This window comes from Leptosomus discolor, chromosome 9 (assembly GCF_034619465.1).
Source record: "Leptosomus discolor isolate bLepDis1 chromosome 9, bLepDis1.hap2, whole genome shotgun sequence".
Lineage (NCBI taxonomy): Eukaryota > Metazoa > Chordata > Aves > Leptosomiformes > Leptosomidae > Leptosomus > Leptosomus discolor.
In genome coordinates, this window is record NC_141399.1 from 21,393,347 (window position 1) to 21,407,269 (window position 13,923).

The following is a 13,923-nucleotide window of genomic DNA, read 5'->3' on the forward strand; positions in this document are numbered from 1 at the left end:
TTCATAGAATAGAATCATAGAATCATTCAGGTTGGAAAAGACCTTTGAGATCATCAAGTCCAACCATCAAACCTACTCCACCAAGTACACCCCTAAACTGTATCTCCAAGCACCACACCTAAACGACCTTTAAACACATTAAGGGATGATGACTCCACCACCTCCCTGGGCAGCCTGTTCCAATACCTGACAGCCCTTTCAGTGCAAATTTTTTCCTAATGTCTAGCCTAAACCTACCCTGGTGCAGCTTGAGTCCATTCCCTCTTGTTCTTTCAGTAGTTACCTGTGAGAAGAGACCAGCACCTACCTCTCTACAAGGACACAGGTCCATATATCTTTCTTTTTTTCAGCTTTTGAGATAACTCAATGAAATGAATCTATGTAGGTGAGGATGAACCCAACAGAATGTTTTGTAAAAAGGGAGGAGAGAAAGAATCTTTCCGTGGCCATTCAGGTTTAGTAGATCTGAATGCCCAATGAGATTCTCCATGAGAAATTAATTATATTCCCCATTTGCTCAATGCAACAGGCTCACAATTCAGTTGGTTAAAAGCCATTTTGCAGGAGTTTGCAGAAAGCTTGTTCCAAGATTTCTTTTTCTTTTTTTTTTTTTTTTTTTTACTATGGCTTCAGGTGTGCCCTGCAGTGGTACACTTCAGAACTACAGGCATCAGTGAACAACTTCACTAGCTTTAAAATACTGGGTGGTAGTTAATCGTGGTAGTGGGTAAGTGACGGACAAGATAGTTGAGAATAAGCATATGAGAATTTTTACCCTGTTGGCCACAGAATTGTATAGGACAAGTCAGTTAATGACTCTACCTAATTCATGCTGTTACAGAATGAATGAAACAGGGATGTTGTCTTAAGGAAGGTAAATGGAGAACCATACATTCATGGCAAACTGGGTAATTGTAGAGCAGTACAATGTAACTTGTGAAGGGAGGTGAGGATCTAAGGAACAATAGATTATAACCCATCAAAGAATAATAGTTTGTCACAAATGCTGCAGTGACAAGGCAAAGAGTAAAGAGAGCATTATAAGCAGTATAATTGGTTTATTACCACAATGGTCAAACTGTTTAGTTGACTTAAAGACTCTTAACCATCAGAAGAAGAGTAAAAATTCTTTCTCGCTCCATGCACCCACCTCCCCCATCCCACCACAAAGGAAAGTGTAATTACTGGACTGTGTTCTCATTCCATCTAGTCTCATTCTTCTGGTGCCCCACAGCTGCAAGTCTGGAATAATGACTGGTCTTAAAATATAATTTATTTAGAACTTAAGCACCTAGGATTAAAAGCAATTGTTAAATAAGAGAATACTTTCTGAGCAGGGTCTAGTTAACCATGTGTCCATGCATACTTCACTTGGATGAACTATAAATAATGTTTGGTAAACACTGGATAAACTATAAATATGTATTTGGGTTTTTTTGTATGCAATGATTTTTTTCTCAAGGCTAATGGTTTGTGTGTTACGGTCTATTTTCATAGATTCCAAGCTACTTCATTCTTCAAATATAGGAGTGTTTTAAAAAACCTAAGCCCAGTAAACTTTTAATCCCAGCTTACTCTGTCAACTTTGTGTTGAGAAGCGTTTGCTTTTCCTTTGTGTTCTCCCAGCGACATACACTTAATAGGCATAACATAATTTTCTGCTACTAGAGGATAAAATATGAAGTCTATCTCAATGCAGAGCTTTATCTGTCAGTACTTTCTGATCAACATGTATTTTTTTTTCATCTGTTTCATAGGTGCACTACTGAACTGCTTTATATCTTTTAAAATTCACTACCTGCTAAGGATATCTCTCTTCAAACATTTTAAAATATTACTTCAATAATGAACTTCTTAGATTAAGACTTTGTCACCATATGAAATGACAAATTAGTAATTTCATGCCATCCTTGGCACATTTGTTCCTATGCTTCAATGACAGGTTTTTTCAATAAGCTTTTAGTAACTGGCATTAAATACGTGTCGTAACAATAGGCTGTTCCTTGATTTCAAACTTTTTTTAGAAATAGCCAGTGTGCAATTGCATAGACTGATCTTTTCCAAATCCTCTGTTATAAAATTTTTCCAAAATGTAAATCAGAGTGTTTTAGATCATTTCTAGGAATTTCTATATGCTTGTGTTTGCACAACTCATAGCAAAAGGTTTCTAAGAGGCTGTGATCTTAGATGCATCTAACAATAGAGGAATAAGAGCTGTAAATAAAGCATTTCTATACAATAAAGCATTGAAATATTTCTCAAAAGGCATTTACTTAATATAATGAAAAAATTACCTAGTTAAACAAATGATACTTCTCAGAAAAACTTAATGTATGTTATGATTTGATTTAGAGTAGTAGAAATCTCTCATACTGAATTTGTTTTAAGTGTACATCAGGTTCTTCTTGCTGTTGGGGAATCATGTGATTTAATTAAACATCTCCTTGAAGATTTTTCTCTGTATTGATTTTTCAAGTTTGAAGATGTGAAATTGTCTTCAAAAATATTCTTTTTCTATGCCTGTAAATCAGCTGTAACTGAGGAAGATGAGGGAAATTGCACACGTATTTTCATTTCGTTTATGATACGGTATTCCATGTACAGTCAGTGTAATCTTGACTAGAGTCACAGAGGAATGTTTGTAGAACTCTGAAAAAATATTTTCAAAATTTCAGTAATTACTGTCTTCCAAGATTATGTAAACTTGGTTAGTGGCAACTTTTCTTTTACAAAGGGATTCTGATGTGTGTGATTAATGAATGTGGAGCCGAAGATCTGCAGTTATGCATCCATTCTTGTTTGAGGATAGTACACAATAGGGACTATTCTTGATATGTAATTATAATGGCCTCAATATAGATTTTTTTAAGTACTATAGTGAAAGTCTTGCATAAAATATTTAATCGTTGTTGTTTTTATTTATATAAACTTATATATAACTTACATTGCATATTTTCAGGTACTCATGTCATGGAAGGCTCTGGAAGAATGCTTGTAACTGCTGTGGGTGTGAATTCTCAGACAGGCATCATCTTTACTCTGCTAGGTGCTGGAGGAGAAGAAGAAGAAAAGAAAGATAAGAAAGGTAAATTTCACAACACATAAGGATGCTCCAAAGAAGGCTTTTGGGCTTTGTGTAGCTAGAGCTCTCCTCCATTCTTGACAAATAAATATGATTTTTATAAACTTCCTTTTTTGTATACATTTTTCTCATTATATGTCACACAGAAAAAAAGCAAAAGCTGTTAACCAATAAATACATTGGATAACAAGAGGTTTTTCCAGTGTGAAATTGCAGACTCTCAGTACATAATAAAATGCAAGGGATAATAAAATGCAAGGGAATACACGGCAGACTCCCATTGCCATGTCTTCTTTACATAAATCTATACTCACCTAAAAGTTGCGAAGGTTTTGCTCTTGTGCATTTACATCCACGTAATTTATTTTTTTTCAGAAAAAAAACTTGGCCGTGGAAATAGTGTCTGTCTTTGAACTTCAAGAACAGAATAAAGATTAGATGTGGCTTTTTGCTAGCCTGCTTGTTCAATGTCAGTAGCTGACTTTAGAGACATTTTAATTTCTTAAGGTGTAAAGGTCAACCTAAGTATAGTAAAAGACAAGAAAGTAGCAGTAAATGTTAACAGAGTTTAACTTCGATGTCCTGTATCAATTAATGAAATCAAGAAGTCTTTTTAGACTTTTCACCTTATTATAGTGTGATTTCATAAGCAATTGATAATTTCTGGGTTGCACACTAAGCAGAAATGTGACTTAGTGTGTGTCCTTCCCAGTTTTTGTTCATACAGTCTTGTAAATTGTTCAAGTTTACTTTCTGAATTTTGTTCCAAGTTTGTTCTAAGAATATTCATCTTTCAGATAAAGGGCTAATTAATATGTGGCGTTTAGATATTTCTACTCTTTTTAGTGCTTTTCATGATTGATAAAAAAGAGTAGTTGTAGCTTTACTGAACGTTTTACTTGGTATCTGTCAGGCAGTGTGATTCCACCTTTTTTTTTTTTTTTTCATTTCCATGCTTTTAATTTGAAGCTGCAGATAGGAAGCCCAAATTCAAATGCTTTTCATGACCTACAGTTTCCATTTCTGAGCATGTTCAGCAAGTGGTTGCACTTGACTCCATATTTCTCTGAGGAAATCCCTTTCCCTTGGTGACACTTTATGAAATGTATACCATTTCATTTCTACACAGAAATGCAGAATACTGATTAGGCATGGTAAGTTCTAGGAACATTAAAATGAGAAAGACTGCAACTTCCCAAAGTAAAACTCTTTCATGTCAGACTAGTTTTGAACAATACCTTAGAGTCTAATCTTGCTAACATTATGAGAAGGACTGCTAGAGACAGACCTTTTGAGATCTGGCAGCATCTGTCTTGGCAGTGTCTAAGGATACTGTAGGTGAGAAGGAGCAACTTCAGTACCTGTTTGAAAGTCAAAGCTGTCTGCCCTGAGGTCCTGTGTTCTAACTGGGTTGGCCTTCTCTGTATGTTATTTTGCTCAGGACACTGGTGATTCTCCCATGTTTCGATGCAGATAGCCTTGAAAGACAGGGAGAGAGAAATCAGAGGTAGCAGAATAATGCACTGCGCTGTGGTCATAACTTACTACCCAGAGCCAGAGATTCTTACAGAGGTGTGTAAGAACTTGTTGGGCAGACACTGCATCTAATTGGGTATAGCTGCAATACCAGGAAAATGCCTTCACATTTCCTAATGTTGCTGGCAGCTTTGTGCTACTGCAGAGAAGTGCCTGGGCAGAGCTGGTTGCAGATTGAGATCCAAACTCAAATAACATACTCTTGTATATAAACCTGCAGTTCTCTGAAATCCTGCCAGTCATAAATGTTTGTTTCAGTCTTATGTGGGCATATGCTTTTATTATTCATTAACATTTTGTAAAAATCATCATACAGGTGTGAAACAGGAGGATGGACACCAGCTTCCAGGTAGAGTAAGAATTGTACCACATGAAATGAAAGGATGAGGCTTTTAGCCAGCAAGCTTTGATGCAAATCAGGGTTGAAATAATGATTAAAATAATTGTCTTTGAATCAGTCCAGTTAAATTAGAGAATAATTGCAAATCAACAGGATTGTTCGTGGCAGACATTTAAGTGTGCACGCATTGTTGGTGCTGCATATCTTAATGTTAAGCTTGAATAATCACTTATTCTCCATAAGTAAATTACAGTGTATTAAATGTTGGAATGCATGATTTGCTGTTAGCAGTTCATGCTGTGCTGGTTAGTATGAGTATCCAAATGGAATAAAGGAATAAGCGTGAGTAACTAAAACAATTTAAGTTATTGCCATCACAGTAATCAAATTTGCAATTGAAATTTTCATGAATGTAAATGCACAGGGTTTGTTTTTAAATCCTGCATAATGTTTATTTTCTTCTCCCAATTTACTATTTGTGAATAAAACAAGACCAGCTTTCTTGAATAACAAACCAGTACAGTGTGAAACAGTCACTATGGGTCAAGTACTGAAGAAGTTCAAGAGTCTCAAGAACCTTCAAGTCCTCAAGATTCATTATAGGACTTCCGTGTTCTGTTGTTACAATTAACCAAGAGAAACAAGAAAAAACTTACTTTGTCTATTATTTGTAGAGACTAATTTTCTAAACTCTAGTATAAAAAACACAATAAAATGATAAAATCTTCAAGTTTTTTACCTTGCTGTTAGGAAAGATTTCTTGACCAATTTCTCTAATATGCAAATAATTGCTGAAACCAAAAAGAGGATTTTATTTTCTGATACTTTTTTCATTTCACCGCAAAAACAGGCAATTATGTAATGTCTATTGTTTGGATTTAAAAGAAGACATTATTCTCCTCAAGGCTATATTTGCCATTTCCACATACAATATTAAAAGTTTAATGTTTCTACTCAGATCAGTGTGCATATTAACTAGGTTGTGGCAGGACATAGATTGAGCCCATGTTAGACTGGGATGTATCAGCAATAATACATCATAATATGCAACATTACATAAAATAGAATATATGTAGTGTTGTATATGCTATGTGGTATGCTGCATATTTTAAAACTACCCATGCATTGCCTAAATTCATTAACTCAAGGGAAATACTTCAACCATTTTAATATTTGTAGAACGTTATATTAAAGTTAAAAAAATTATATGTAAAAGGACCAAAGCAATGCAATGTACATAGTGCTGTGTACAGTCAGTTCTCATTAACTTTGTTAAATGTCTTTCATATTTATTTATTTAATTATTCTTCTTCCATGTATGAGTTTTTGCCTCACTTTGTAGCACTTTCGTAATGACATTTTGCTTTTGAAACTTATGTTAATTAATTTAAAACACGTTGATTTTGCAAGAAACAAAGCCATAGTATGCTATAAATGGTTTTTGTTTTGTCATATGCATTTGTTCATGTTGTTATTATTATTATTTATTGGTTTTTTATCCATTATTGCTCAGTAGATTCTTCCCATCCCTCCTCCCACACTCCTTCAGCTACAGATGGTGCAGCAGGTGAAAATGCCACTGATAATGCAAATGCCAGCTTAGTCAATGGTACGTCAAGAACACCTAGCTTGTTTTATTTGTTAAATTTATCTTCTGACTATATAAGATTCCCTCTTCCTTTAATGAGCTGCACAGATGCTGTATGTGCATGTGATTACCCTCTGAGAGATCCTACTCCCTAAACTCTATAGGAACTTATAAGAGATGCCACAAAGATGCTGTGACTTACTTTATTCACACAGAATTAAGTGTGGGAGAGGAAGAAGTAGGATTTATGATCTATTTGCCATTAATTAAAACAGCAGTTAAAAGGAACAGTTAAGTAACGCTAATTTCAAAACTTCTGAGTTGCCTTTACATCAAGTTTTATTGTCAAGCTGTTTACACGTTTGTCAGCATAGATCTGAAGAGCAACACTGTGATACATGGATTATCACTTCTTTTCTTCTGATGTGGCACTCTCATAGGTATTCATATGGTCTTCGTGTAGTTCGTAGAAATAGTGCTGGGATCAGGAATCTGGCTCAATTTCAACTGACAGTGCGTTAGGAGTAACTTTTGCTGCTTTGAGCATCCTTTTTGGAAGAGACTGACTGAAAAGTTATGTTTCTGGATATCTGTGTGTGCCCTTAGGTAGTGATCATTTAATGAGCCTGCCTGTATTCACTAAAAAGACAAAAAAATTACTGTAGTACAGATTCTTGACCCCACTTCTTAGTATGCAAATGTTTCAGTATCTTGACTAATTCTAATTAAATAGAAAGGATCAATATTAGTTTAGGCATCAGCTGTATTTTTCTGATAATCAGATACATTAGTCTTTATTTGCTATAGAAACCTTTCGCTCTTGTCAGTATTACTGGTGCTGTACAAAAGTAATTCTACTTTTCATTGCGTTGCTGATTGATAGAAATATTTTTCTGTGCTGGTCAGTAGGTGTTGCATTATGCATGTGAAACTAGAGTCTCTGACATAGCCATACCAAGTACTAAACAGTACTGAGGTTTACTGGTGTAACACTTTATTTAAAGCAATGATATAGGAAATCTGTGAGCCTATTTTAAAATAATTTTTTTGTAATTTAAAAAAGCATATAACAAGATTTAAAACTTTACTCCTGCATATTCTAAGTTTGCTGGAAACAATCTCTGCATCTCGCTGCAAGACAGGAACCTGTATCCTGGTTCCAGCAGCCCAATTTAATATTCCATAGAGACCAACAACCAGGAAATTAGTGATGAATATTTCATTCTCCATTCTCTATGCTCTATAATTCTACTCTGTTGTGTGTAAGACAAACATACGCATACAACAAACTCTTCAGATACCCTCCCTCAATCGCACTGGAGACTGCAATATTACCTTTATGCTGAGTCCTGCAAGTGGCTGAGTGCTAAGTTAAGTATCTGCTTAAGTACTTTGCTGAATGAGAACTGCTGCTTAGCAAGATGCAGAAATGAAGTTATTCTAACGTGGTCTTTCTGTTAGCTAGTTTTAGTTGCCTGGTAAATATCTGTTGTGTTTAGTCTTAATGCCTGAACTTAATATGGAAATTGAGTTCCAAGGGTTATTAAATCAGTGTCTTAAGTATGTGATTTTCCGTCATAATCTCTCCCATCAGAAACAGTAGTTACTGTCCCTGTTTGTCTTGAAATTGGGAGATACATACTCAATTCTTTTCAGTGCACAAAGTGTAGAACCCATTTTTTTGTGCAGCTGAGTATGTTTTTGCTTTTAACTCCTCTGAGGTGAGGTTGTTGAATTAATTCTGCAGGTCTTTGATTATCATGGAGAGGAGATACTTTCCACAATTCAATTTATCTGACATTGTTTTCAGAGGAGCGACAAGACTTGGCAAGTAGAGTTGCCAAATCTTGAGTGGTTTGAAATTGTCTGGGAAATTGCCAAAGTCTGATTTCTGTTTATACTATACATTTTTCTTGTTAGCAGTGACTATGAGTTAGAGAATACTGAAAATGTAGATGTGTTTTGCAGGGGGTTTGGAGGGGAGAAAGGAAGGAAGAAAATAAATTCTAAAGTAAGGAGAGCAAGTTCATGTAGATATTTTGTCAGTTTGAGTGGAATTAATTATTTCAATAATGTCTGAGAATTATCCCTGAGATGTGACTGGGAACAAGCATTTTTACCCAAAGTCTAATACCTCTGTATAGAAAATACCTTCAAATAAGAAAAAATTATTATATACTTAAATAAGTACTTAGCTCAGGAAATACTATTGCTTGCTGCTTGAAAATCAACACATTACCATTTCAAACAAAATACTGTTATTGTCTTACTTGTTGATACACAGTTGACACAAAAGAAGTATTTTCTTTCCTGTCAGTGAGCTTATAGTAATCAATTCATACAGGTTTGTGACATAGCCTGGTTGTTATCTGCTGTATCGAAGGAACTATCATAAATTCTGTTGGGTTCTAGTAGTTGAGGTTAAAATACATAATTGTTTTATGGTCTCTTTGTTAAAACGATGGACAATATGTTCAGTTTTTAAAAGGTAACAAGTTAAGATTATAAGCAGATCAGAAAATTTTACGGAAAGGTAGTAATTAATGAAAATTCATCTAATTTTAAAGTGTCGTATTTAGAAAAGGTAAAATTTTCAACAGAAAATAGGGGAAGCAACAATCACTGTTTACAGCCTGTTTACCCCTTAGAGAAAGGAGTGCTTATCATTGTCCAGGAGAGCACTACGTGATTGCTAAATCAGGATTTCCATGTTAGGTTGTTGGGTCTTTTGGAGCATCTGGTACTCAGAAGATTCATTACTTAAAATTATATTCTGTTAGAGAAATACCATACCAGACTCAGAGAAATGTCTTAGCTGAAATACTTTACATCTGCTGTTAATTCTGTCAGTGCTGACATTTGTTCAGTGCTGTTCAATTCCTGCAAAGCAATTTTCAGTTTTAATATATTTTGAAGTATTTACTAAATTGAAAGTGAAGTTATTCAGTGAGCGCATAGAAGAATTATCTAAAGCTTCCTATGTGATACAGTGGAATCAGATTTATTCTTTTGTAGTTAACCTGTGTTTTACTAATGCGTTGGCTCTGATACCACACTACATGAAAGAATTCCTAATGATCCACTTCAGATATGTTTGATATCACTTTTCCCCCTATGTATAGATTTGTGTCTCTTCTTATAGCTCTAGAATATAACTGACTTGGCATGAAGAGGGCTGTAACTCATTTCTATTGCAAGATGAGACATTCTGGAAAATCAGTAGGGTATTTTATGGTTTTTGCTCCATCACAGCACATGAGAACACAACTCGATTATCTGCTTTAGTTGATTCCAAGCAGTTCCTCCAATGAACAAATAAATTCTAGTGCCAGTGATAGGTCTTTGTTATTTTGTATCATTGACTCTTCAGAAAGGGCTAGGGGATGTAAAAGGGAGTCTTTTCTTGGAAAGTTTATTTGGAGAAGTAGCTGTCTTGTGGACTAAGAGCTTTGGCAGCAATGGTGCCATGAGTATGTTCCAATAGACAGAAATTTTAGTAAGGCAAAGGCAACGCGCAAAACATTTTATATTCAAATTCAAGCCCTTCAAAGCAAGTTCAGAATACAAGCCATGGTAGGAGGCTCTATATTCTTTTCTAAACCTTCCAATTTTTCATCCTTGCTTAGAAAAGTGATTAAAATAAGCTCAGATGATTTCCTCCAGATTGCAGAGCCCAAGCACCGTTCCTTTTACTTATTTCCAAAAAGAAAAGAAGAAAAAATTGCAAAATTATGTAAAAAAAAAAATCTCTTTGAAGCATTATATGTAAAAATATTATCAAAATATTAATACATATCCTTTTAATATTTCTAAAAAATGCACACAAGTCATAAAGATGGGATAACATTTCTGGTCCTGGCACTAACTGAAAGGAGAAAGGATCTCTCAGCAGTAGTGATTCTATCATCTTAATTTCTTTCTTAATTTCTTCCTTCGTTTATAATTTATAGTGAAGTGTGGGCTTAAAATTATTTGGAACAGGAGGAAATAAATCCTTTACAGCATTCTTTTCTTTATCGTAATTACCTAAATTACCTGTTCTTGGTTATTATATCTAAATAATTGGAATATAACTAGCTGTGATGACTTTTTGTCCCCCAATGACCTAAATGCAGTAGCTGCTGACCTTAAGAATAGATTTCTTAAATACCGAAGCTTACATTGTTGTTAACGATTGTCCTTTTGTATACTGGTATTTTTAGGTAGCCAGGGTAGAGGAAGTGTTAGTGTAATTCATTAGAACAATTATGATTTCCTTATTAAGTTGCAAGTAAATATCATAAAATTAAATACTTTAATGTACATAGAAAAAACAGTGTATTTTATGTTTGCCAGTTAGGAAAGTCATGGGTTTGGGTTTTATTTTGTTTTTTAAGCTGAAGAATCTTCAGTTATACTGCTGTAAGATTTTGAATTGTATTCTGAAAAAGGAGCTATACAGCAGGACATAAAGCAGACTGCCTGCTCTAAATTAATGTTTTCCAGTTCTTAAAGAAGGCTTTATCCTCTAGCCAGAAATCAGAATCCCTAGAGATGTTTTATGTCTTCCTCTCATTTTAATAAAAACCATTCCAAGAAAAACAGCCATTAGGCAGATATCAGGTTCAACTATGCACTGTATGTAAAAATTTTTAAGGAAATTTCACAATGAAAATGACCTTGGTTTTGTTCAGGTTCATAGATTTGTGTGTCATGGCAAAATATAAGCCTTTGGAAGGCAGATACTGCCTTTTTAAAAGTCAGATTGTAGCCAAGGTGGGAATAGACAAGGAGTTGATGCTACATGGTTTACTTCAGCATACTTTAGTAATCCGAGTACTGAGAAGATTATATGTAGCAAGACATCCCTTCCTTTACAATAATTCTGTGCTTTTGAATTTCTCATTATTGGTATTAGTATGGGCTGAAATGTTATGGTGACAGATTTGGAAATTTTTGTTCTTTATGAGAGGGAAGTTTTTAGTGATATCCCAGTTACTGAAAATACTAACATGCAAGAAATGCACCTCAGCCTTACCATTTTGCTACTATATATTCACAGCATAGAGTAAAAAAATAATACAGAAGTTGAAGCATAATTTCTGCTGCTTTATTGTGCATGTCAGTGCCAGCTGTATTACTGCAGGAAGTCAGAAGAGCAAGACTTCACTGCTGTCATATTTTTTTATAAACTCTGGTGATATATTTCTTATTAGACTGCGTCAAAAATCCTGCAAAAGTGTTTTAACTATTATTTTGCTTTAGCATTATTTTTTTATTGTGCATTATACATAACTGCAAAAAGAATGTCATCCATTCAGAATGTAATATTTATAAAACTCAAGTATTCTTTTCTAAAAGATAAATTCATATATTGCTATGAAATTTTCATAAGGGATTCCACCAAGAAATTTTGATTACATTTGAAATTGTTTACTGTTATGCTGAATACCAAAGTTTTGTATGCTCTGATTTGTATTTTGCCATTTTTATTTCATACACTTCCAAATGGTGTATTTTCAGTTTAAAAAAAAAATAAAAAATAAGGACTTTGGTATGGTAAGACTACATGTAGACTATATTAAATTGGAAATTACAGATTAACTTGGCAAATCTTTTGTAAGGATAAATCTGAATATAGGATGATCACCTGCCACTGGTATTTACAGGAGTAACTTGCTAAATAGTACAACTCAGCAAGGAAGGTGTAATTTTAAAATAATATCTGATTTACATTTTTATTTATTTATATTTATTAGCACTGCTATTTATATTTTGTCTGAATTTACTAAAATAATGAATCCAATTCTGGAATACGTTAAGAAAGGCGTACTCTATACTGATGTGTGCCAAAGTTATACCTGTGGTTATTTTAAGTCCCAGCTCTCTGAAATTTCAGTTAAAATTATTAAAATTCTGCTTTCCAGTGAATTCTTTTTATTAGTTTCGCCCTCTTCATTTATGCAATTGGATCAAAAATATGTGCTGATGTTTAGTATTTTACATGTTATTACATGAACTTCACTGCAGTTCCTTGAATGTGTCCTGCTAAGTTGTCCATGCTTCTCAGTAAATGTATGATAATAATAGCTACTGATCATAAATAAGTATTTGTAACATGCTCATTACTTTTGTCTACCCTTTTTAGTTAAATTCCCATTTTCATGTTCTGTCTTGGGTGAAGACTGTTTACTGTCTGTTGTCTGTTGAAATTTTTCATCATATAGGCAAAATGCAGGATGGGAATATGGAGAACAGCCAGAACAAAGGTAATCTTTCATATTAAAGGAGGTTTTGGATTTTATTGTTAGCATATAGTTAAATTCTGTTAAAAAATAAAATTAAAAAATTGTGATTTGTGCCTGTGTATAAAAATGGCCCTATTGCTCAAACAGAATGTTAAAAAATGCCGATCAACCAAACCCGACCAAAAAAAAAAACCTACCAAAGAAGTTGTAACCTACAGAGTTTTGATATGTCAGATATTTAGAAGATCAGTATTTCTAATAAGCCATTTATAGATGATGCTTTCATGTCACAAAGTTCATTTGAATTCATTTTTCTTGTGCAAGTTGTGTATGCTACTTACCATTAGTGAATTTCGAACCCTGTTTTTGATATGTCTCATCATCTTTGGTGTTTAATGCATTGTACGGACATCTTTTCTTTTGCAGGGACAAGGTAAAGCAATAACAAAAGGAAACTTTAAAGCCAAGAGTTTATTTAGCAATATATAAACATATTATAAGGATAAATGACAGGAAGATTAAGAATCTTAGGAGATTCTTATTTCATGTACAATCTCAGGAAGAAATTGAAATAAATATTTTGCTTTCTCTGAAGAAAAGTCATGGTTCTCTTTTTATTATATGAGACACAGCTATCGTGATTTCCTTGGGTTATGCCAAATAAGTAAATTAAACTGTAACTTTCTCTTCTCAGATAATACTAAAGATTGCAAAGGTGATGTATCAGAAACTGAATAGATAGAATCAGAGATTAATAGTACAAAACTATTAAATAATATGATACTAAGTGAATAAGTTTTAAGGTTAGACAGATGAATTAGAATTCCAGGTCAAATAAGCATGGGTTTGTACAACCTGTTCATGAATGTCAAAACAAAGCTGTTTCATCTCATTCTAGTTGACTTATGTCCGTGTTCAATATGAAACAGACATATACACATATATAAACTGGAATGTCATTGCTTTTAAAAAAACCATGTCTTTCTCTTTGATAGTAAAATTCAGTTTCCTTATATTAGCATTAGCATTCTTTCCAGAAAGGATGACTTAGCCTTTAAGTTATGTGAAATTTTATGGGAGAATGATGATGGTATCACCATCAGACCCAATGGTCAAGTTACTTGAACACTGAATGCTAAAGGAAATGTTT

The 13,923-nt window shown here is 33.9% G+C and overlaps 1 protein-coding gene across 17 annotated transcripts in view; it reads left to right on the forward strand.

The window, feature by feature from the left end:
* Nucleotides 1-13,923, forward strand: part of ATP2B2 (ATPase plasma membrane Ca2+ transporting 2) — a 186,327-nt gene that overhangs the window by 90,499 nt on the left and 81,905 nt on the right. For 7 of the 17 annotated variants that reach the window (XM_086470080.1, XM_086470083.1, XM_086470087.1 and 4 more), the window contains 3 exons: nt 2,960-3,085; nt 10,254-10,279; nt 12,764-12,794. The exons of 1 other annotated variant lie outside the window; for it this stretch is intronic. In XM_086470080.1, the coding sequence (XP_086326206.1) occupies nt 2,960-3,085; nt 10,254-10,279; nt 12,764-12,794 (183 nt within the window). Of the gene's footprint in view, nt 1-2,959; nt 3,086-4,934; nt 4,968-5,594; nt 5,618-6,471; nt 6,568-10,253; nt 10,280-12,752; nt 12,795-13,923 lie in introns of all 17 variants that reach the window. 9 more of the 17 variants (XM_086470079.1, XM_086470082.1, XM_086470089.1 and 6 more) reach the window with 7 other exon arrangements.